This window comes from Phaenicophaeus curvirostris, chromosome 1, assembly GCF_032191515.1.
Source record: "Phaenicophaeus curvirostris isolate KB17595 chromosome 1, BPBGC_Pcur_1.0, whole genome shotgun sequence".
Taxonomy (NCBI): Eukaryota; Metazoa; Chordata; class Aves; order Cuculiformes; family Cuculidae; genus Phaenicophaeus; species Phaenicophaeus curvirostris.
This window is the reverse complement of record NC_091392.1, coordinates 46081482-46104279: the sequence shown is the minus strand read 5'-3', so window position 1 is coordinate 46104279 and position 22798 is coordinate 46081482. Positions and strand designations below refer to the sequence as shown.

The window sequence follows — 22798 nt, the reverse complement described above, 5'->3', positions numbered from 1 at the left end:
GGCCAAATAGGCATTTATATAACTAAATCAAGAGCCCATAAAACATTTCACAGAATTCTTTGCTGATGCATTTACACCTCATAGATCAGCATCCCACCACCATCCAACATTCCACGAACTAGGTACCACCATGTCCTCCCTGGTCCAGTGAGCAGCAGCACACAGGACAAGAGAAAGCGTGCAGCTGAGTGACCGTGGCTTAGCAGATCTCACTGTGAAAAAAAACATTCCAGACACACATTTCCCTGACTTGTACTGTAGGCTTGACACAATTCCTGCTTCACGTCCCAGAATCAGGCTTGGTGGTCCACATCATCCACATATATATGAGGTCTAGCACATAGGACCATAAAAACAAGAGTTGTATGAAGAGTGCCCAAAATACATAAGGATGCTTTTTAAAATATTTTTAAATAATATTAAGGGTAGATCTGCAATAAGATGTGAATTAAAAGTAAAATCTTACAGGGCATAGGATAGGTTAACTATTAAAAATTAGAAAACAGAGAGAAGAAGGAGTAATTCAGGGGGATTTGTTGCACTTTTTAAAGATGAGAAGAAAATCAAATAAATGGGGCCAGCAATTAATTCCTCTTCAGCAGTGAGAGTATGGCAAGGATGGCGCTTTGTTGAAATCTGCACTTTGGGAACTACTTCCATGCAAGCCAAATACTATTTATTTAAATAAAATCAGTGATGACTGATCTGCATTTGTTTGCCTCGATACAAATCATTCAGCACCCCAGACCAAGCTATTATTTTCCTCCTACCTTCAAAACTCCCAGCAAACAGATAAATCCATGTGATGGCTGGGACAAAAAGGACAGTCAGAGAGGCAGCCAGGAATTTCCGTCGCCCTCTGCAGATTCCCAGCATTCTCTCAGGAGTGCAGATTCCCAGCCCAGTGCTGTTCCTATGTCGGAAGCAAATAGTCCACAGTCTCCCACATATTAATCCCTGAAAAAGAAAGGAAAAAATATTTTAACACCTTATCTCTCTACAGAAAGGTAGACTGTGCCAGTGTTCCTAAAGAGTTAAAGGAATAAGGCTAAATATAGGGTTACCCCAACTGCAAAGCAGTACTTATTTCAACATTATCCATAAATATTTAATAATATTAAGTTTTAGAATTCAGACCAAGTCAATAAACTCATAACTCAATAAAACACATCATATCACCTAAACACACGCAGAGCTAATCTTACAAAAAGAGACATCATCTTAATTTGTTTTTCACTACCCTCTTACTCTAAAAAACTCTGGGTTCTTTGATGCCTACGTGTGGTGGTGCCCCTGGGCAGATAAGCGAAAGCAACCCATTTTTCTTCACCTGCTCCCAAAGAACAAAACTCATACCAGTGGATCAATGAGCTGGCTGCAGGTGGTCATGCACTCAAGAGAGTGAACTGAAAAATTATGGGTAAAGTTTGGGGGCAGAAAGATATCATATCTAAACGACCCACTTTGCTAATCAAAAGCAATGCTTATGAACCGCTATATAAAAGGGGAGAAGAGAAAGAGCAAAAATATGCAAGGAAGCTTCCTTAGTCACAAAAGGGGATATCGGGAGCTTTAGACTCTATGCTATGACAAAAGAAGAGAGAGTACCACAGTTTTTATGAGAGGAAAAAACATCTCTGACCTTAATTTGTTTAAAATAACTGTTCTGCATTTCACAGAGGCAAAATGGCACAATATAGTTTTTATTCACAGAAGATGAATACTCCCACACCAGTGCAGGCATGCAGGGCACAAAGATAATGTTTCACACCTTTTGTGAAGGTTAGTGTTAGACTGAGAAGATAGAGTAGGAAAGGGAGATATTAAGTCCATGCAGATCTAGTTTGGTTTTGTGTGAAAGGGCTTATGTTTTCTAATTAAAAACAAAAAGATTTGGTCTACAGGAATGATAGCGAAGGAAACACTCTGGCAGTACAAGGTGTTTAATAACAGAGCCCTTGGCTTGTGCTTAGACAAGCATTTGAGCTGAAATGAGCAACTAAAGCATTTCTGCACTAACGTTAACAATGACTACTGTGTGTCTTGAAAATATGTCTGAGCTCTATGACTCCATATATATTGCAGTGAAAGTCAATTCTGAAATCAAATTACAGCAAAAATGAGAATTATAGACAAGAAAATTGTGTTCAGACAAAGAACTCTGCTTCTGGACATACCTGGCTGCAGTAATCAGGCAAACTTAGAGCTGTTCCTTGAGCATTCAATAGAGCCCGCTTTATGACACTACAGTTTAAGAGCCACGATAGTACTCCTGACCTTGGAACCGATAAAATGGACGATAATTTGTCCAGAGCCAGCACAAAAAGCATTCCATTGTGTCGGCTTTTCAAGGCAATGAATAACTCACCACAGAGATTTTGCGAAAAATATGTGGACAGACTTAATATTAACAACTGTAGTCCTAGAGTCACTGTGTTAGACACACATATTTGGTAGCTACATTGTGGAGAACTCTTATCTTTATTTGCTGTATTTGGAAAACTACTACATTTCATTTCTTTTCCTTACATCACATAGCTTGTACACCTACTCTGAAAAGAGTCCTTTACATGCCTATTTGAAAAAAAAAAAAACAGATAATTTTCCTGGTTTATGGGTTTCAGAGTTGCTATCTGTGTGTATATTACAAAGTAATATAGAGTTAAGCATAGAATGGCCTATTTTAAATAGACATTTCGTTTTCTCCTTTAGCATCACGATGTGCACCACTTTTACTGATCTGTGCACAGCAAAATAAATCTATGAAAAAGAAACCTCACAAGCAGGGTCATTCTCAGATAGCCACATCTTATAATGCAACATGCACTTGATATGTACAGCTCCTATCAATGATACCTGTGTAAAAGCTGTAAGTAGCAAAGTAAGAGTGAACACTACACGTTTCTGAAATAATGCTATTACAAGGACACTGATATAATTTTTTGGGATAAAGACACACAGACTCTGAAGATTGTTACAGTCCTGGTAGTGGATTAATTCATCCTGGGGCCGCAAATTTAGGAAATAATTCATTTTTTTCCTATATATTCTATTAAATATCTGTGCAAGTTAAGTTTCTGAACAGGTGTGACATGGAGGATGAAATCCAGCTTTTCTGCCCCATGAATATAAAGTACCTTAACAAATAAGAGAGTATAACGAGCAACACTGACGTCCCAATTCAGCTATGATGGAAAGCTTGGAAGGCAGCACATCCAGTTTTCTACAAATTGTGACTATTCAGACCAAAAAAAAGCCAAATCTTTAACTAGGAAGACATTTGGGAAAATCTTAGACAAGTCAGCTTGTGATAGATCACCCTAGGCAATGTTGAGATATTTCTTTTAATGGTGCTTTAAAAAAGAAAAGAGTTATAAACTATTTTAAAGGAAATTTCTATTATGTCCCCACCTCCCCAAAGTCGTGAATAGCTTCCCTTGAGTCTTATTCATTTTCAATGTATAAAATTACCACACCCGCCGAGTATTTTCTTCCAAACTAGACACTGCATCATGTACACAAGCAATTGAATAAAAGGTTAATGAATAGCAATGAAGATACTAAGCTTAAAGTAAAGGACTCATTCATGTATTTATTTTGGGGTTTATTTGTAAAGACAACAGACCATCATCAAATACATTGAAAGAAAATACTGCAGTTCTTTGACTTGGTTTTCCTTTCAATTCAACAGATGCCAGATTGATATCCATCATGAAAGGAGCGTGACTGACAACACTGGCTGGAGCAAGGGCCAAGCACAGAACAAAACAGCACTGTGCACATTTCTGCCACGTGAGCTTGCCATTGCTATCAGCCTTCTCCTACAGCATCCACCGCCCCTTAAGCCACAGTGCTGCCAAGTCGGACTGTCAACCACCTAAATTGTCTTGGAAAGCAGTTTCATGGTATAGGTTAAAAATGAAGCTTCTCTGGATGTGACATTTCTAGCTATATTAATCTTTTCAGTAAAAATACACTATAAGATGGTTCACTTCACTTGCATAAAGCCATGCAGCGTTCCTCCTGACAGCTTTCAATCTTAACAGATGTGCTAACTAAACACCTGCTCTCAGAAATACGTAGCATGAAAAAGAAAGGGTGAGGAAATAACTGGCCAATTTAAGGTGTGGTGTTTTAATCTAAATACAGCTAATAATGGCCCCTCTTAATCTTACCTAATGTTAGTATTTTCAGATAAATCTAACTCACTTAGTCACACTGAACATCTGCAAGTTTAGCCACATTTACTGGATTTATCTCAAAGCACGGGTGATCGAAATCAGCCCTGGAGTGAAATGGAACAGTTGGAGGAAATTTCTGGGAAGGGGGTTGTAGTCTGAAACACCATCTTGGCTTCACTCCTCCAGATGCAATCAGATTTTCTGCTCGCGTCACAGAAATACAGAAGGTGTAGGCATTTCAGGGTATACTTCTACCTTGGTCTTCATGTTTTAATATATTGAACGTGCTCAAAACCCATGATATAATTACATTTTAGAAATCTGATTAAACAAGTAATATCCACAAAAAGTTAACTGTACGTACATTAAGCATGTATTTCTTGCTGTCATAAGTCAGATGCCATAAGTCACTTCTAAAATATAGCTAGTTAAAGATTTATAAAACCTACTGCACACGTACAGATCAACAGACATTAATACAGCACCCTCAGGCCAGCTCATCCTTGATTACTGCTAATGGTGCTGCAAAAGGCTACTAGGTAGGACAAAGCCTGTGTGAGGGGTCACAGTGGGAATTAAAATAAATTGGGTTTCTCATCACAAAGACTCACTCGTGACCTCCTTACCACATGCCAACAGAGAATGAAATGATTTTCGTTACATACACACACGGTCAAATGCTTGCATTAACTACTTTACGTTGTCAGAGTGGTTGCTTTGTTTTAAATCAAGGATAATCTCCTTAGCTAAATATGAAGCAGCTCTCAACCAGTATGAGCAGCACATATATTAAAACGTGTAACACAACACTAATCACACTGGTATTCAGTTTCTATCCATTTATTTTTTTAATTATGGCATGACAGCTCAACTATGTCGGACATTCCACAAGAGTTCAGTGGAACAATGGAAATAATTATGAAAACAAAAATCAAACACAATTAACTAGATTTAACTGCTCTACTATAAAAACCTTTTCCAACTGCTTCATACATTTCATTGCATTTGTTTCACTTAATCTTATCCCAGTAATCTCCCATTTGTTTTCAAAGCCACTGAAATGAATATATACAGTTAAAGCTGTTTATACACCAATCCCATGCCTTGGCTTTGTTGTGTTCCTTGAATTAATATTATCTAATTCTTTCTGCTTTTCCACACTTGCAGTCACAGAGTCAATGAACAATTTCTACAGTAAAGCTTTTCCCTTGGCTTTGTGTCAATGTAGCATCCGATCCTTACGAGATTTTTCACAGTTTTTGCTAGACTCAAAATATAAATAACCTAAAGAAAAAAGTAGTATCTTAGCCAGTATTTTTCTGTTTTTCTTTAAAATGTTGCTAATACGGGGTTATAATGAGTTTAATCCTCAACAGTCAGCTTTTTATCTTGCAGTTTTCCAGTAATGGAAGTTGGTTGTCATGTGGCAGATTTTTTGTCATATTGGACAAAAGTTTAGTACCGTAAACACAAAGTGTGGAAGAAACCCAATATTATGAAATGAAAGATTAAATATTTAAATTACAAATCTTTATTTAAATAAACAACCCTTTGAAATATACTCCATTTCTCATGTTCTTAGAACAGAAATAGCATTTTGAAGGCAAATGCCATCTCCTCTTAATCAACCTTTTCCTCTTCTCCCACATGAAAGAAAGTGCTAAAGAAACAAATCTAAGGCTCCCTTTGCTCCCAGACTGAGTTTTCTGGTATTGGAAACCCCCAAATCAGACTCCTTAATCCTATGGAACAGTGACTCAAAGGAATGATTTGGGGTAAATGCAGACTCAGCTTTCACCTCAGGAGTTCTGTGAAGCCACTTTAAATGAACAGATTACAGCAGTTTCCAAATGCTACCAAATTCACTCTTTCACAACTAGTTACATGAACTCACTCCTATCTGTAAGAGAGAAAATAGCCAATAAGCTGACAACACAACTGAGTTCTGCCCTAGAACTGTGCTAACTGTTTTGAGGGCACACAGGATTGACATCTTCTTTTATATCTTCACTCAGCAGGTGCCCTGGCTTTAGGAAAATTCTGTTACAGTCATGTTAATCAAAGTTTTCTAGAAGATTCCAGTTGTAAGCAACACCACCATAGAAATGAGGATCTATCCTGACAGTGGAATAGTCACAGTGACAGACATCACATTTTTCCTTTTTCATTCCCATGTATTCCTTTCTATGTATAAACATATATATATTTATACATGCATTTTTAATGTCACTTTTTTCTTTTCAAGTCTAGACTGCTCAAAATAAGGAAAGCCTGCAAGCTTAAAATTATTATCAAGCAATAGCACAATTTAAGATCAATATCTTAAGAATCTTTTGCTAAGCCTCTACTAAAATGCCACTGTTAATATGAGAGGGGGAAAAAAATCTATCAGTTGAGAAGAGATAGCAGCAACAAAACACATCATGACAGAAAGATCAATCTTGCCTATTATTCACATTTCATTTGCAACCCAAGAGTGATTCTTATTTTCAAAGTAGCCACTGACTTGTTTTTCAATGAGTTCTCCAAACCCAGGTTTACTCTACCCCCTCACCTACATGAGCACAGTTCAAAGTGAAACAGAGCCTGACTCGACTCAGTTTGTGTATGGAAGAAAACTAACAAGCTTCTACACATACATAATAAAATTATCTTAGAATTTGAGATTTCAATGATATTCAATTATAAACATACTAGAGACTGTGGACAAATAGCAGTAGTAACTGTGGTAGAGAATCTTTCAATAGTAAAGCAATTCTGCTCCAGGATTGTGGTTTACACACAGAACAAAGCATAATTACATGTATGATTTTCAGGCTTAAAAAAAGGACAAAGCTCCACATATTTCCAAATCCAGTTTTCTCCTCCTGAAATAATGGCAGGAAGAAAAGTAACATGCTACCTGTTCTCAGCTGGAAGAAAACGTCAGTATGTTGTTGCATCACTGCTCTCCTTGACTCTATACTAGGGCATCTTTCTTTTTTATAATCAAATACTGAAAAAGTCAAAGGTTCGTCTGTTTAATAGTTCCCTTTCTCAGGTATTGTGTCCATGCAACCACACAGAAAACAAAATGGTGTTTAAATCAGAAGTAGGGCGCTATGTGTGACACACATTAACAACTCTCAAAACTTTTGATGCTAATACTCTGTTTCTCAGCTAAAGTTCCTGGATTCTTATTCAAAAGCAATGTTTACCTTCACGAGAATCCTCTACTTACAAAGCTGCTCTAACAAGGAAACTGATTAAAGAATCATAAGTAAGTTTTACACAGGAGGAAACAATTATCACTTGAAGTGTTTGTTCCTGACAACAGAATCCATGTCCCTCTATGAAGCAAAGTCCTATTATTAAAAAAATAAAACAACAAAACAGTAAGGAAGCCTTTATTTTACTGCATAGATCTCAAACTAAAACTACAAGTTATTATAGTTTACATGGGGATTTGTAACACACTTAGAGCAGCTACTTGCTTGTCAGATGGAAACAGAAGTTGGCATCATACTCACAAATCACTCTTTATGAAATAGACACAATAGATTAAAAGATGAAAAGAGAGATAAATAAGCCCAGCTGGTTCTCTCCTCAGTCCCAACAGTGAGGATGGAAGGAATGGATGGATCTTATGGCTCAAAAATTGGTTGCGCTTCTGGGATTGACAAGAGAGATTTTGATTTTATAACCACAGGACCCTCTTAAGAATGGACTACTGCTAACAAGAGACATTGAATGATGTGGACAGAAGATACCTGTCTGCAGCAACCAGGCAATGGATGGATACAGGCTTTTTAGGAAGGACTGGCCATGAAGGCAAGGAGGGGGAATTGCTCTGTATGTGAGAGCAGCAGAAATGCATGGAGGTCTCCTTGGGATCCTTCCACTCTAGTCATCTTTAGTGAGAAACATATGGACTGCTGTGTCCAGGTCTGGAGTCCCACGTGCAAGGAACAGGAATACGTTGATAGGAATGGTTGGACTTGATGATCCGGTGGGTCTCTTCCAACCTGGTTATTCTATGATTCTATGATTCTGTGAAACAGATGGAGAAATTGTGGAGCCTTCATCCTTGGAGATAGTCAAAATACAACTGCACATAGCCCTCAGCAACCTCCTTTGAGCAGGGAGTTGAAATAGACGATCTTCAGAAGTCTCTTCAAAACTCAGTTCCATAATTCCATGATTCTACAGTTTTGTACACAGTCACAAAATATATGGTTACCATTCAATTTAAATCCTTAAAAATTTCAACTAACATCTATATCACTATGCATGAACAACAACGTGCATAAGCAATTATAGTGAAATGCACAGAGAATCCCAGGTTAAATTTTTAGCTAGTATAAATCAATATAGCTTTACTAAGGTAAATTCAACCTGCATCAATGCACAAAAAAATGTGAACTAAGTCTCTCATAATTAATGGGCAAGAATTTGAATTTTTTATATAAGCACCAAAGTTCTCACCTTATGACAACATATTGCTGAAATATTATGAAACCCACAAATATTTCTACCAAATTATATAAAATTAAAATAAATTATGTAATGAAACTTCCAAGAATTTCTGGGAATTTCATATTTGAATAATCATGGAGTAGGCAAATAGGAAAAAAAGTGTAATGTATATGTCCATGATCGAAAGCAGAGGAGAAATCCTTCACTACGATTGCAGTGCTGCTTTACTACGTACATTACACATTCTCAATAGTTCTTTGATGCTACTACAGAACATCAAATAGCACCATGAGTTCTGAGTTGCATTTTTTAGTCAATTTCCTACTGAAATCCTTGTGTGTCAAGGTCCAGTATTTATTTCTTCTTAAATATTATACCATCCAGGCAGGTTTCAAGGACTATCCATTTCTCTAGGTTTTCCTGGGGCTGAGTGGGTTCTATACAAGTTGATGAGAAAGGGGCTTCCCTTGCATACTCCTCCTTTTAACCTGACATAGAAACAAAGCTCTTGCAGAAAAATGTGGTGTCAGGCATTTTTAAGTAGCAAAGGCAGCTGTGGATTTAGGTTATTTCATACTGGACTGTTGTTGAATACTGGAATACTGGAAAATGGCTTCATAAACTGGGCTTTATAAATACAGATTTCTGACGGTTTCTTATTTGGCACTACACAGATTAATGTGGGTATTGGACAAGAAAAGCATGCAATTTTAATACAATTACAAAAGGAGTATTAAAGGTTTTACCAAAGCTGAACAAAGCTTTAGAAACTAGTATGAAGAGGAGACACTGGCAAAAGCACATACTAAATAATACAAATTTTCCATGTGTGGAGTTAGCATTTCAGTGGAGTCATAGAATCATAGAATAGTCCAGGTTGGAAGGGACATCTGGAGGTCATCTAGTCTGATCCTCTGCACAAAGCAGGTTAAATACTGTTCTTTCACATCAATTTGTAATTTGGATTGCTCTTTACTCTTCATTTAAAAACTATCATCTGCCTACAGAAAAAGGGCATAGGGCTAAGGGTTTCGATATTCTCTCCATTTCCTCAAATTGCAGTGATTTTAACTGAATGTTTCATTGTCCCTCTACATGAGAATTCCAATCTTTGTAATCTCTTATGGATCTCATTATCATCATCATTGTTCTCTGAAGTTCCTATAACCCTGCAATTAGATGAAGGTGCAGAAATAATAAATATAAAATATTTAGCAAGTCCCTTGTAAAGAAAATGAATATACTGAAAAAGAATGACCTTATTCAAATGCACATAAATAACACTTCCTCTTTAAATTTGATTATAATTCATCATTTTCAGGGCAAAAGGGAGGTTGCCAGATCTTTTCTAACAAAAGGAAAAGAGGATAATGACGATGCTGAGGATCATCAAGGATATTGAAAACTGTGCAGTCGTGGACGTGTCATATAAAGCATTCTTTGCACTGACTAATGTTTTGAGATGAGGGGAAGCAAAGAGAGGAAGAATGCATCTTACTGCCTCTGCTAACGGTGCTTCTACATTCTGGTATCTTTCAAGACAGTTGGATTCTTTCTGTGTTGTAATAACAATCATTAATTTAAATCCAGAGCAAAGGTAGGGCTAACCTCTAGTAACTTCAGCAGTGGATATTCTGAGAGCAGGACAAATATTGGGTAAGAGTCTAAAAAAATGAAGGTCAAGAAGTTCCTCAGCCTCTAGACTGAGACTACTGTCTGCTGGATGGGAACACTCCACCAGAAACAGCCAAGTAGGAATGACGGGAAGTCACATAATAAATATTCACACTATCGAAGGGAATTATTAAAGACACCTGAGCTTTCTGTACTGAAGACTTATTTCTGCAACAATTCTGCATATTAGATCTTAATAACAGTTTAAAATCAGAAGTTCATTAAATATATCTTTATATCAATGCATACGTACAAACATGTATGCAAACACACATATATAAATGTAATTTCAACTGATGCCAAAGCTAAAATAATACCTATAATTTGAAATGTATTTTAAAGTAAAGATAATCTAACCAATGGAGTTGCAGTTAAAATAGCCCCATGTGCACCAATACTGGTTAATACTTTGCTCCCTTGCTTGTTAAAGATCTGTAATGTGATACGGTTCTCCACACATCTTTTGGCTCCTGGGCTTTCTTTCAAGGTGAGTCCCCTAGGTCTTTCTGATACTGAATCAGAGGAACTTTGAAGAGGATTCACTACATGGACCATTCCCTACACGATCATGAGTAAGACTGTTGCCTGCGTACTATAACAACCCCCCTAGCACTGCCCCAGCAGGTTTGCTGCCTTCAGGCACTGCCATCATGCAACACCTCAAGAAATACAACACATTCCCGTTACATCATGTCATGATTTGGGTGAACTGTGGCAGTTCTCTTGAATCATATAAGAAAAGAAAAATAGCAGTGTCTTGGGATCTAAGGAAAGCACGTTACACAACACAGATGCAGCCACTCCACTCTACAGGGCTAGGTGCCATCATCGATGGCTTTCTCCACTTCTTGGCCTTCAGATCAGGATATCTTCTCTAGAAGTAATGCCTTTGGCAGTATAAGTGTCAACACTATAACGTCTGTTTCATTATCTACAGTCTACTCTGTTCTTGCATTGTAAGAATTATCTTTCAACACAACCATACGGGGCACAATATTTAGAAGCTACAGGATTATATAAACTGCAGGCACACAGGAGATTCAATGATTGTAAACTATAAGGGAGTCAACTCAGTTATGCAAGTACAGAGACTCAGGTCATTACAGTGACCCCAAAACCAACATTTCACCAACAAGATACGAAATACCTATATACGCATTTCAATAGATATCAGTAATTACTATAGATCCCTGTGTTTCATGGAGAATTTTCTCAGTTGCTCATGGGCAACTGCCAGCAAGACAGCATGAAAATAATGATCGTGAAAAAAATTCTTTCACGCTTCTAAAAATAAAACTTTTTAAAACTTCTTTTGTTGCTAGGAGATACAAAAACATAGGACACAACAGTTATTTTAAGGTCAACAAAAGTAGTCCACAGTATTATCAAAAACGTAACACATTAGTAGCTACCGTGATTTACACACATTGGTTGATTTTGACAATAAATTACATAACATTGTTTTTCCAAGATTCATCCGTAGCAATGACGACACATTTTGGCAGGACAAGTTTTACTTACTGCCAAGATAACATTAGTCACTTTTTCAATCAACAAAAAGATTTAAAGAAAGGGCTGAAAAGGGCACGGGTGTCTTTTTTTTTTTAGAGAACATGCTCAAATCAAATAGTTTGAACTTTTATAGTAAGTCATCATTCACAGTTCATAGTGCTAGGAGTATTTTTTTCACCATCAATGGCTGGTAAAAAAATATATATTGCATACATTTAACAGGCAACTTATAATTTGGTCTTAAAAGTTCTGATGTTAAGTTTTCAATTACTTTATTTGTCAAAAAATAAGGAAAAAATAATTTTAAGACTTATTTTGTCTGCTTTGTTTTATGGAAATGTCAAGGCATACTTTATAGTGACTATATTTTTTATACCATGTTATTAAAAGAAACTTAAATGTATTTCAGTTATTAGAAGTTGCTCTGGTACATCAGGTGAAGACAGCTCAAATGCCTGTTTTGATTGTGTTAAGAATGACAAAGCCGGAGATGAGGGACAGATCTAGACAGTGATGTAAGTCTATTTATAACTCTTCTATAATACACTAAAAATGTCTTGTACAGTCTTAAAAATAGCTTGATCTTATGGTTTTTGATATTTAGACATAAATTTGTAATTACAGGGTAAATTATGACCTAAGTGGCTGATTTTTCAGCCAAAACTGTATTTCTTATCTCTTATATAAGCTAAAACATTCCCTGTGAAAACAGAAAAAATGTGAAGGTGTTTCTTTTAGTAATATGCATTATCTCGAAATGCATACCACTGACTTTGCATTGCAATGACACCAAGCAAAATCCTTATTCGATTCATCTTCTCTAAAATGATACGATTTTAAAAATAAAATACATTTATTCCTGGAGAGTTTTAACTTGATAGAATGCTAAATATTTATTCTAATTGTTTGTATTTTGTTAAATTTATGTACTTTTTTAGCATTGTGTAATAAAATGGAGCAATGTTTATCATTTCAATACATGTGAATTGTATCCATTTCTAGCTCATATACAGTAGTCAGGAGAATATTTTACTTTTTAAACAGACCTGAACTAATTAAAGAAACCTGTTAATATTGACTGTTACAGCTGACCTTAAAATTATATTTCATCTCTACAGGTAAACACTAAACTGATTTTGAAAGACAGACAGTGAAATATATTAAAAGTGACAATGAGTAGCATTTTAAATAAACTGAAGCTTTAGATAATTCAACAGTAGGGCTGAAGGCTGTAAAAATTTATAGTTGAGTGAAAAATATACTAGAGAAAACGGTGTTTGTAAAATGCCCCTTAAATGCTGGCAATTTGTCTTATTTTTGCCTAAGTGGCCATTTTAACAACAAGCACTAGCAGCCTGACAACCTCAGGTGTCTCATAATTGAAAAAAGTGGCCTCACCAGCTACGAGAGAAGAAGAAGGGGCTGCTCTTCTCATTTTCTTAAATAGCATCTTCAGATTGGAAAGCCTTAAAAGTTCATGCCTGAAATTATGCTTGCAACTATGAAGGCCTAGAACTTTTCATTTTTTTAAAACGAAACCTGAAGTTATATTAGAATTTCAAGAATTGAACATGTCATAAATGCCACCTTCTCATGGCTCCCAAGAAATCCGTAGGGGTTAGCCATACTGTTGTGGGTATTACTGAAAATGCACATGCATGTCGTAAGAGTCTTCAAACCATTAGTGGATATTGATCACAAATTCAGGTTGTTATCATGCAGCTCTTGAAATTTCTGAGTCTGATTGAGGCAGATACACATCAGCTGGGTCTGCTATGTTAATTGTCTTCCAAATACACATTTTGTTTAATAAACAGGTGTGTGGAGTAGTCCAGTCAAGGTAGAGGTACCTTAATACTTGAACTTTCAGAAGACTTTACCAAGTATTCACACGGAAATAAGACTCCATGTTAAGACCTTTTCAGATCAATATTACAAACAGGTAGCATGAAATAAAGTAGAACTTAATAAGTTGAATCATGTCCTTTTGGTGTCTAAACACTTCAGAAAAAGTAATGTTGAATGTTCAATACTTCTTGAGGTATTCTTTGTCATCTTCAAAGCTATATTCAATAATATGATCAAACACTCTGCATGTCATTCTTCTAATACTTACAGCGATGCTGGCAAATGATTACACAAAAGAGTTCAGGAGGAAAACTGGCTTTTGCACAGAAACGATGGCAGGATTTTATAAGGCCTGAAAAACTGTGAAACACTCAGTTCCTTGGGAGAATATAATTTTACTACTTCTGATACTAAAATAGTTTAGCAGTAGAAATGGGGGTGGGGCGGAGTATCTATTCTCAGCTTTTATTTGAAGGTCTCAACTTTTCTTTAGCATTCCAATAACGTACTCTGATAACAAGGCAGCAGGATCTTTAAATCAAATGTCATAATATTTACATGTCTTCGGGAGTCCTTGGGTGTTTGAAGTAAAAAATTTTAAATGTAAGGAAAATCGAGTTTACTAGTAACACAGCAAGTCAATGATAAATTCAGAAGAAACATCCAAACATCCAAGAACCTAACTGCACTGAAAATACCTAATCTAAGCAATACCTCAGTGCTCATTAATATTTTCTCACAGTAGCTCAATAATATTGCTTAAGTGCCACTAACAAAGATTAATGAATCAGATCTACACATTTGGGGTTTAGGTTTTTTTTTTCATAATGACATGCTGGATTTTCTGTTTACTTTTTAGTGCCATCTGTGAGGTTAAGAGATTTTGAGTAAGAGCATCTAAAACTGTTTCACTATGTGAGTAATATGAAAGACTTGGAGGTATTAAATTCCAAAAGTTTATGGGGGAAAAAGTTCAATCAGCATGCTAATAGCAGTAAAATTATCAATTGAAACCCTACAGCTACCATGACATATGTCCCAGAAATTCAATTTCCATTCCTTTTCGTGCATCAATGTGGAAAAAAAAAGCAGAGAAACAGGCAGTTTCAGATCTAACTGAGAAAGAAGTCAGTTAAGTGAGTTTACAGCAGCGTTTTAATTCAGAAGAGGAATACCTTCATCCATTTGACACAATCTCCCCAAGCGTTTCTGCTTATTCTAGGCAGAGCTGATTGAGGAGTCCAAGAAGGCACAAACTGGATACCCTGAGGATGAAACAAAACCAGAAGATGCATTCCAGAGTGTATGCCAAAGGATGCTACGGATGCTCAGCTGTTAGGACAAGACTGTAACTAGCCTACTGTAAAAACCTTGAATGAATGCAGCCTGTGTATCAGGTCCTCGGCACCAACTATTTAATTGTACAAATCCACTCCTGCTGGGCCTCAGTATTTGCTAACATGGACAAAGCTGTACCACATCAAGCTGCAGAAAAAGGCAAAGCCACACAAAATGTGATGCGAACTGAAAAAACCCAGTTTCATACAGCTGTATTAATGAGGAACAATTCACAGGCTGTGGCACTGTCAGGAAGATCAACAGCTGTGATCAAATGCAAGCTTTTTCTTCATCTAAAAATTAGGCTATAAAAGAATGCCTTTTTTATCATCCTATTCATAACCTGTCTTACGTCTTATGCTCGTAAGAGCATGGCTAATTAGGTTCTTGATAAAGGTAGCTTATTTGGGGCATTTTCCTGCTTTTGCACTTACAAGAGGTAAAGGAGGTAAAGATAAATTACTTATTTAATGTCAACACTTTTTCTTCCCTCAAATCTACAATTCTAAGCAGTTATTTCCTCAAAGGTGGTAATGAAAGGAATTAGATGTATTCTGAATTTCAGTGCTTCAGAGAAATTTTTTAACGAAGACAGACTGAAATTACACATCCTGATGTCGTTCTAAATGCTTCTAAGAAAATAAATGAGTTTCAACTAAAAGGATGCTCCATTTGAAAGTCAGCTATATAATTCCATACAGTGCTTGCATTTTTCAGCAAAGCACGCTGAAGCGTTGCAGTGCCACAGTAAGACAGCAGATGTCACATTGTTTAGTAAGATGACTACTAGAGAAGTGTTGTCCCTGATGCCTCAAGGAAAGGGGAGAGGTGAGTGAGAATTAATCTCTTCGACAATGGTAGGCAATAAAAAGTAATGACACACATTTGACAGTTGCAGAAAAATATATAGTAGCCAGGCAGTGAAAAAAATGTTCTACTGAACCTTCTGAGTGAGTGGCTGGCTTACCTACATAGTGCAAACAGCAGTAATAGAAGTTCTTGCCCTGCTTAGGGAAATGGTTGCAAAATTGAGGGTGTTAGTTTACAGTTGGGCTCCGTGATCTTACAGGTCTTTTCCAACCTAAATGATCCTGTGACTCTATGATTCTACAGACCTTACATTCTAAAAATATCCAGAAAGAAATAAGAGTATCAAGGCAGACTGATCAATTGCCTTGGCTATCAACAGACAAAATCTGAAATGTGAGCTGAAAAAATGGACTCTGAAGATCAAATACATCCTTCTTACTGGAAGTTCTTCCTCTTCATAAACAATATTACCATATAACCTTTAAATGTCATAATCAGACCCTCCCAGTTCACTGCAGGCTCAGGCTGTGTCTCTCACTTACTGACATAGTCTTTAGCAGCAGAGTTGAACACCACATGAAGAGAAAAGTTAACAACTGAGAAGATACCTAGTTCTCCTTTGGGTTTTTTTTTGCATTTAACTAACTTTTTAAAGTCATAACCATTTGAGGATGAATTTTCTTGGAAGTTCTCAGTGTCACACTTGAAGATTCAATACTTTTTTTTTTCCTCACAAACATTTTAAAACACAGGAAGGCTTTTTTTTCCAAAAGTCTATTTTGCATTCCTGTGATCTAGCATGTGCCCAGTACTCAGTGCTGAATTACAGCTCAGGGAAATAAATGAAACACCATTTCCAAAAGAAATGGCAATTTTCACAGCAGTTTACAGATATATAGTGGGATAGATTCCAGCTTCAACGAGCTGGTCAAAGGCCATCCCCAAACAGGGAACTCCGACACTATCCTATACTTGCAGTCAAAAAAAAAGCTCTTCTACAGCAGAAAAAACTTGCAAAACAGCTCTGCATCATATTATTCAAATAGCAAAAGAAAAATGTTCTTTCTGTGCTGGGGGACAGGCAGGGCTACAGACTCTACCCTAAGGATCATGAAGGTCTGACCTTTTCTTGTTGGTCTTGTCTCTAGCTACGTATGAAGCCAGTGCAGACCTGGATTTTACCTACCTAATCATATTCTTTCCACTGACAATTCACACTCTTGTAATATTTAAAAATTGATATTACAATAATTGTCTTGTTATTTCCTTCCAATTTTATGTGGGTTGATTTAAGTTAACATTGGTCATATAATGTATATGAATAGCAACACAAGCAGGTATGTCATGCTTATGGACATGAAGAATTTTTGCTTTACAGATACTGAAGTAAACAATTCTCATTTATGAGTTATGAGGCTGACTTTCATAATCTAGATCCTATGAAACTACACACATAAATTACTTTGTTTGGTTAAAAGTCTAATATTTTTAGAACAAGGCAACAGAGTTGTGATGTGGGATTGTGGTCACAGAGGGAGAAAGTAGTGAAGTCTCATACAGGAGCTATGTACAATCCTAAACTCTTGATCTAACATCACTTTTCCTGCAACAGCATCTAACTTCACTTTGCAGAGAATTACAGAAAGGGAGATTACAGCCTCAATAGGTGTTTTGCAAACAAAACACGAGAGTAAGGTTAGCACTAACTTTCATTACCCAAATAGGGTGAAGGAAAAAGGGACAAGAACACTGACAAGGCTGATAGGAATGACCTTATAAGCAGCTGCTAAGTCAAAAAGATGATCTCTGTAATGCCCACACATTGTTAAAAATCACTGCTTTCCTTGGTAACTGGCAACTGCAAAGCAGAGAGACATCCTTACATGCTAAGACAGTTCATACTTTTTGCCCGCTCACACATAAGTCTGACACTATGATTATTAGTTTATACCCCCATAATTCTCACATTTAGGCAGCATGAAAACGTTATCTGACACAGTGAGGGCATCATTCATCTTCAAATCCTTTGCAGATAGAAAGCAATAACTGATAGATACGCCATTGCTTTTTAGGAAGGCAGCAGAAAAATCGAATCCAAACGAAAGAAAAAGAATAAAGACGGAAACCTAGATTCAAATTATACAAGACAGACTATTAGCTATTTATTGAAGACAGTCTTCCTGTTATCCTTTATCCAGTCCCTAAAATACAGTACCTTAAAAAGGGCCTATTCATTTTGCCAGTCTTTGGCTTTGTAGAAACAGAAAGTGGTAATAATAGGTTAGGTCAAAAATGAACTACTTTTTCAAAGGTTGTATTAAGAGGCAAATAGTGTCTGAAGTCCATAAATAAATATATATTTTTTAAAAAATCTGCTTTGCGATTGTGGGATGTCTACCTTTTAACAAACAACCTTCTGAGAAGATTCAACAAGATGCAACTGGAAAGGGTGCTAGATAATCTCATCCAGGCTCCTTTTTCCACAAAAGGTTGGACCAGGCAACCTTCTGAGGTCGCTTCCAACCTGGGGTGTTCTATGATTCTATGAACAAAAATGCCTATTTTGTATTAAATACCACAAGTTCTAGAGACTTTCACAGAAGTTACACGTACTCAATACTTTTGTAAAACAAGATCTTATGATGTTTCAAGGTCATAATTAAAATTAATACCACTAGAATTAGCAACTAGCTTTAGAAATGTAGGTTCTAAAAAGTTTTGACCTGAATTATAAGGCAAAAATAGCCCCAGAAGGGAAAGTTCATATCAACGAGCCACTCCTTCTGTCTGTAAAAAGAAGGCAGAGCTCACAGAAGCATTAAAAATATCTCTTACCATTTTATTTTAATTTTAGTATTTTTTTCACACACTGCTTTCAATAATCTCTGTGTTGTTTGGCAAATACCAACAGTCTGGGAAAGGAAATGAAAGACCTTTCCCCTACCTGAGCTCCAATAAAAGAAAGGTGGCTTCATCACTTGCTAGCTATGATCTTAGCCCTGGAAAAGCAAAGGCTAATCATAAAAAACAAGCTTCTGTAAATAGGAAGGAAACATGATCTACTATCACATGCATATATTAACAAGACACAAAAATCCTCTATAAAAAGGAATCTTATTTTAAATGATAACCCACCTCTCTTTTTTTTTTACTTAAGCAGCAATCCACAATTTATTTCATTTCATCATCACCACAGATTTCTTTAGGAAAACAATCAGCCAGCTCACACAAACCAACCGAAGATACAGAATACCCACAACTCAAAAAAAAATCCAAAGCCAAAACACCACATCATTGTAGATGACTGAGCCAGCTACTCTCAAATGATTAGCTGTTATTGCAGAATAGGTAGGAAGACTCACATTTCTATCACTGATAACACCTTTTAGGAAAGTAAATAAACATCCTTCAACCTTACAAGAAAAGTTTATTTTTCCATATAATACACTATTTACTTTCTCTATTACGTATGTAATACGCACTCTTCCTCTGCCTCTCAGATCATTCAATTGCAATATAAGCTAAAGAAGTCAGTATCTTCTATTTTTTTCTTCATTTATGATGCTTTTACAAGGAGTATAAAGGTCCTGTTTTTTTCAGGGAAAGATTTCAAATTTTAAAAAAAGGCTGAACAGATAAACACAGAAGGCACAACACAGGTATTTCTTAAAATGCACTGCTTGTCATAGGGAAACATGGACTTTTCAGTTCATTGGATGCTCCACACAATTAAAATGGTATTTTCTAATTAGATGAAGGACAAGGGAAAAAGGGAGCACAGTAGTGACTCCTCAGGCTGAGAGTCAACTAAACAGAGCATATACCTACAGCTCTTACGATATGTCTCTTCTCCTCGAGGACCAGAGTAGTTAAAGGAATTGTGGAATTCTCTTGTACTTTGGCAAAGGATGTTGTACCCTGTGAATTAATTAAATGTGTAGAGATCTGTAATAGGACTATGAAACATAGTTTGAGTGAAGTATCAATGGAAATATATGTGCCGTGAAAGCCCCAAAAGAAACTGTCAAAGAAGGAATAAGAGATGTCATGTGTTGATGGGCACCTCCAAATACACCAATTATCCACTACACTTTGGTACGCAGTTTCTCAAGAGGTCTGGTTTTGTCTAGTAAAGGACAAAATCAAATCATTAAAAGAAGGTGACAGGAACATAAAGAACAGGACTAGAGATATAAACCACCTAGACAAGGCAGCAGGCAGAAGGACATTGAGGAAATCAGAAATGCTGCCTACTGACTTATGAAGATGGTAGAGGATGAAAAGCCTAAGATTGCAATCACCGCCAACTCCTAAAGAGCACAAAAGGTACAGCCAAAAAACATGATGTGAACAGAAATCAAGAAAAAAACAGCAGATACAATGAGGACTTAATAGCTGGCATCTTTCACTCTTCTTGCCACTGCAAGTAATCCTAGCCCCCTCACTTGGTCACGTCTTGGTGCTTCTAGATATGTGAGGAATATGAGTGAAATTAGTGAAAGAATGAGTGTGAGAAAGAAAAATGCATTTTCTTAAAGCAAAACTATCTTCCCCTTCTATACATTTTCCACCTTAAACTTTGTACACTAGTTGCAAAAATGATAATCACTTGTGGCCCCAGACCAGGGCACTGAAAGAAGTAACAGAATGCTTAGCTCCCAGCAATGAGCTTAGTACTGTCCCTTGCTGCACTAGCCAACATGTTTGGAGATGGTGAATCATATGATCCCATTCACAAATGCATGCTTAATGCGTAATCTCATGTGAAAACATATATCACATAATCAAATAACTATCCCTAAGCATCTTACATGCTGGGATTTTAATAATTAGGGAAAACTGTTTATATACAGGAAAAAATGAGCTGTCTCTCACTCAAGTATAAACACCCTTGTCATGCAAGTCGTTTCTTGCTGTCTCCTGTAAAATCAATCACTGGGAAAGGATAAAGCAACTTAATGTTCTAGAGCCAAAAAAAAGCCACCAGCTCTACTGTTATTACTGGTATTAATGCAGTGAATTAATTACTTTTTCTCACGCATGGCAGACTCCACTAGCAGAGCCCCATACAAGAATACCAAACCCAGGCAGAGTCTCTCTTCCAGTGGCAATAGGCCCAGAGTTGTGATGATGCAGATCCAAGTCCTACCCCTGCTGTTGCTGTGAAATTCCATATGGTCATGGTGAACAACAGAGTGACAACCATGAAGCAGTTGCAGATTTGTTACACTTCAGCAATCTGAGAAACATTTCTGCTCACCCTTCTAGTTCATACTTTTCACAGAATGAACCATGCTTACAAACATAACATCACAGACACCAGCTTGATGTTAATATTTAACTTACTCCTGTTGTAAGCACCTACAAAGAATGGATGAATTCCCCACTGCATACGATGGGACAGTAGTGACTTTTAAGCAACCAATAATGCTACCCCCAAAGAGTTTGAAAACTGAAAGGCTAAACAAAGGGAGTCAATTTTCCATATCTGAAAAAGCAGTAGTATGCAAAAATGTTGAAGCATTGATAAATAAAGGATGCTATTATATAAGTAGCCTTATGCACTGTAAACACTTGATGCATGGTTAGTACTTTAACAGCATGCACATTAAGTATTACTGTTTGAAGTTTTAGCTCAATAAATTACAGCTCCACCACTCTGCCTCTTTAAAGAGGTTTCCTTCACAACATTTCATTAACATGCAAGTGTTGAAAATAATAATGAGTCAACACAGTCACAGTTTGCAACACAGACAGACATTTTTATTTTATTTAAATAATAAAAAAAAAAGGTTGGACAGGAAAAAAGAGCCTTAAGAGAAAAGAAGCAGACTATGTTTGCTTTAACAGGACGTAAAGAAAGAACAAAGGAACTTCTGACCCCAGGCACAGCCAAAAATAAAAGGAGTAATGTGGCTTCTTTTCTCACACAAATGCTGACTCTGTATTCACTTATTCCCATTACATATCATTCAGATATGCAAAGGAGCTGGTAATTTCTTCAGGGGAGATTTTTGCCATGTTATTTATTAGCTAGAAAAAATTTCCTGACACATACTGAATTTCTGATAGACTTGCTCAGTTTTGACTCAGGCTTTTGATAATTACACAGCAACAGTGCCTATGAGTACAAGTAATTTCTGTTTCCTTCTTATGCTGAGATTATTCCAGAGTTCTCCTCATAGCACTTACAGAGTCATTTCAAATACCACTTTTTAAAACTCCAAGCTATTCATACTAGTATAGTAGGATTTTATTGAGCCTGTTTGTTTGTTTTGACTTAATTTCAAATAATGGTTAGATTTTTAACATCCATGAAAATGGCCATGTAGTGATTAATGGTATTGTATAAATCCTCTGTAAGCAGGAATTCTATGTTTTTCTTCATGTATTATACCTCAACTAGCACTGAGGTCTGTCTGACCTCAATATTCTCTGCTACTTCATTCCGCAAATACAATTCCTGAGGTGACAAGGCTTTTTGGAACACTGCTTGTCAGCATCTAACTTGAGACATCCTAGTGGGAAGCCTCATTTTCATCAAGTAGAATACAATATTCTATGAAAATTAGGCCCCTTTTAGGCTGCCTAGTAGCATTGACTTCAGATGGGGGAGAAGGAAGCACACACAGGATGAGAAATGGTCATTGTTATGGTGCAGTATCAGTTCTCTTAAGGCTCAAAGCCAGATTTCTGTTTCTAAATCAGCTAGTTTAGGCGAACCTGGAAATGAGATTGTCTTGACATCTTTTATGCCTCTTCTGGACCTGCATATCTCATAGTCTTAAAGGCTAGATTCATAATGTTAAGTCACTTTTCACAATTACCCGAAGTTGTGGTAATACAAGGCCAGTGGCATCTTGGCTTGTATCAGAAACGGCGTGACCAGCAGGTCCAGGGAGGTTATCCTCCCTCTGTACTCGGCACTGGTGAGACCGCTCCTCAAATCTTGTGTTCAGTTCTGGGCCCCTCACCACAAG

At 36.7% G+C, this 22798-nt stretch overlaps 1 protein-coding gene across 4 annotated transcripts in view; it reads right to left on the bottom strand.

Annotated features, from left to right (window-relative positions):
• Positions 1–22798, bottom strand: part of LARGE1 (LARGE xylosyl- and glucuronyltransferase 1) — a 283680-nt gene that overhangs the window by 201775 nt on the left and 59107 nt on the right. For 3 of the 4 annotated variants that reach the window (XM_069857017.1, XM_069857004.1, XM_069857023.1), the window contains exons 1-2: positions 14846–14866; positions 771–957 (exon numbers count right to left, since the gene is read on the bottom strand). In XM_069857017.1, the coding sequence (XP_069713118.1) occupies positions 771–957; positions 14846–14851 (193 nt within the window). In that variant the 5' untranslated portion in view covers positions 14852–14866. Of the gene's footprint in view, positions 1–770; positions 958–14845; positions 14867–22798 lie in introns of those variants that run through there. The other variant, XM_069857011.1, reaches the window with a different exon arrangement.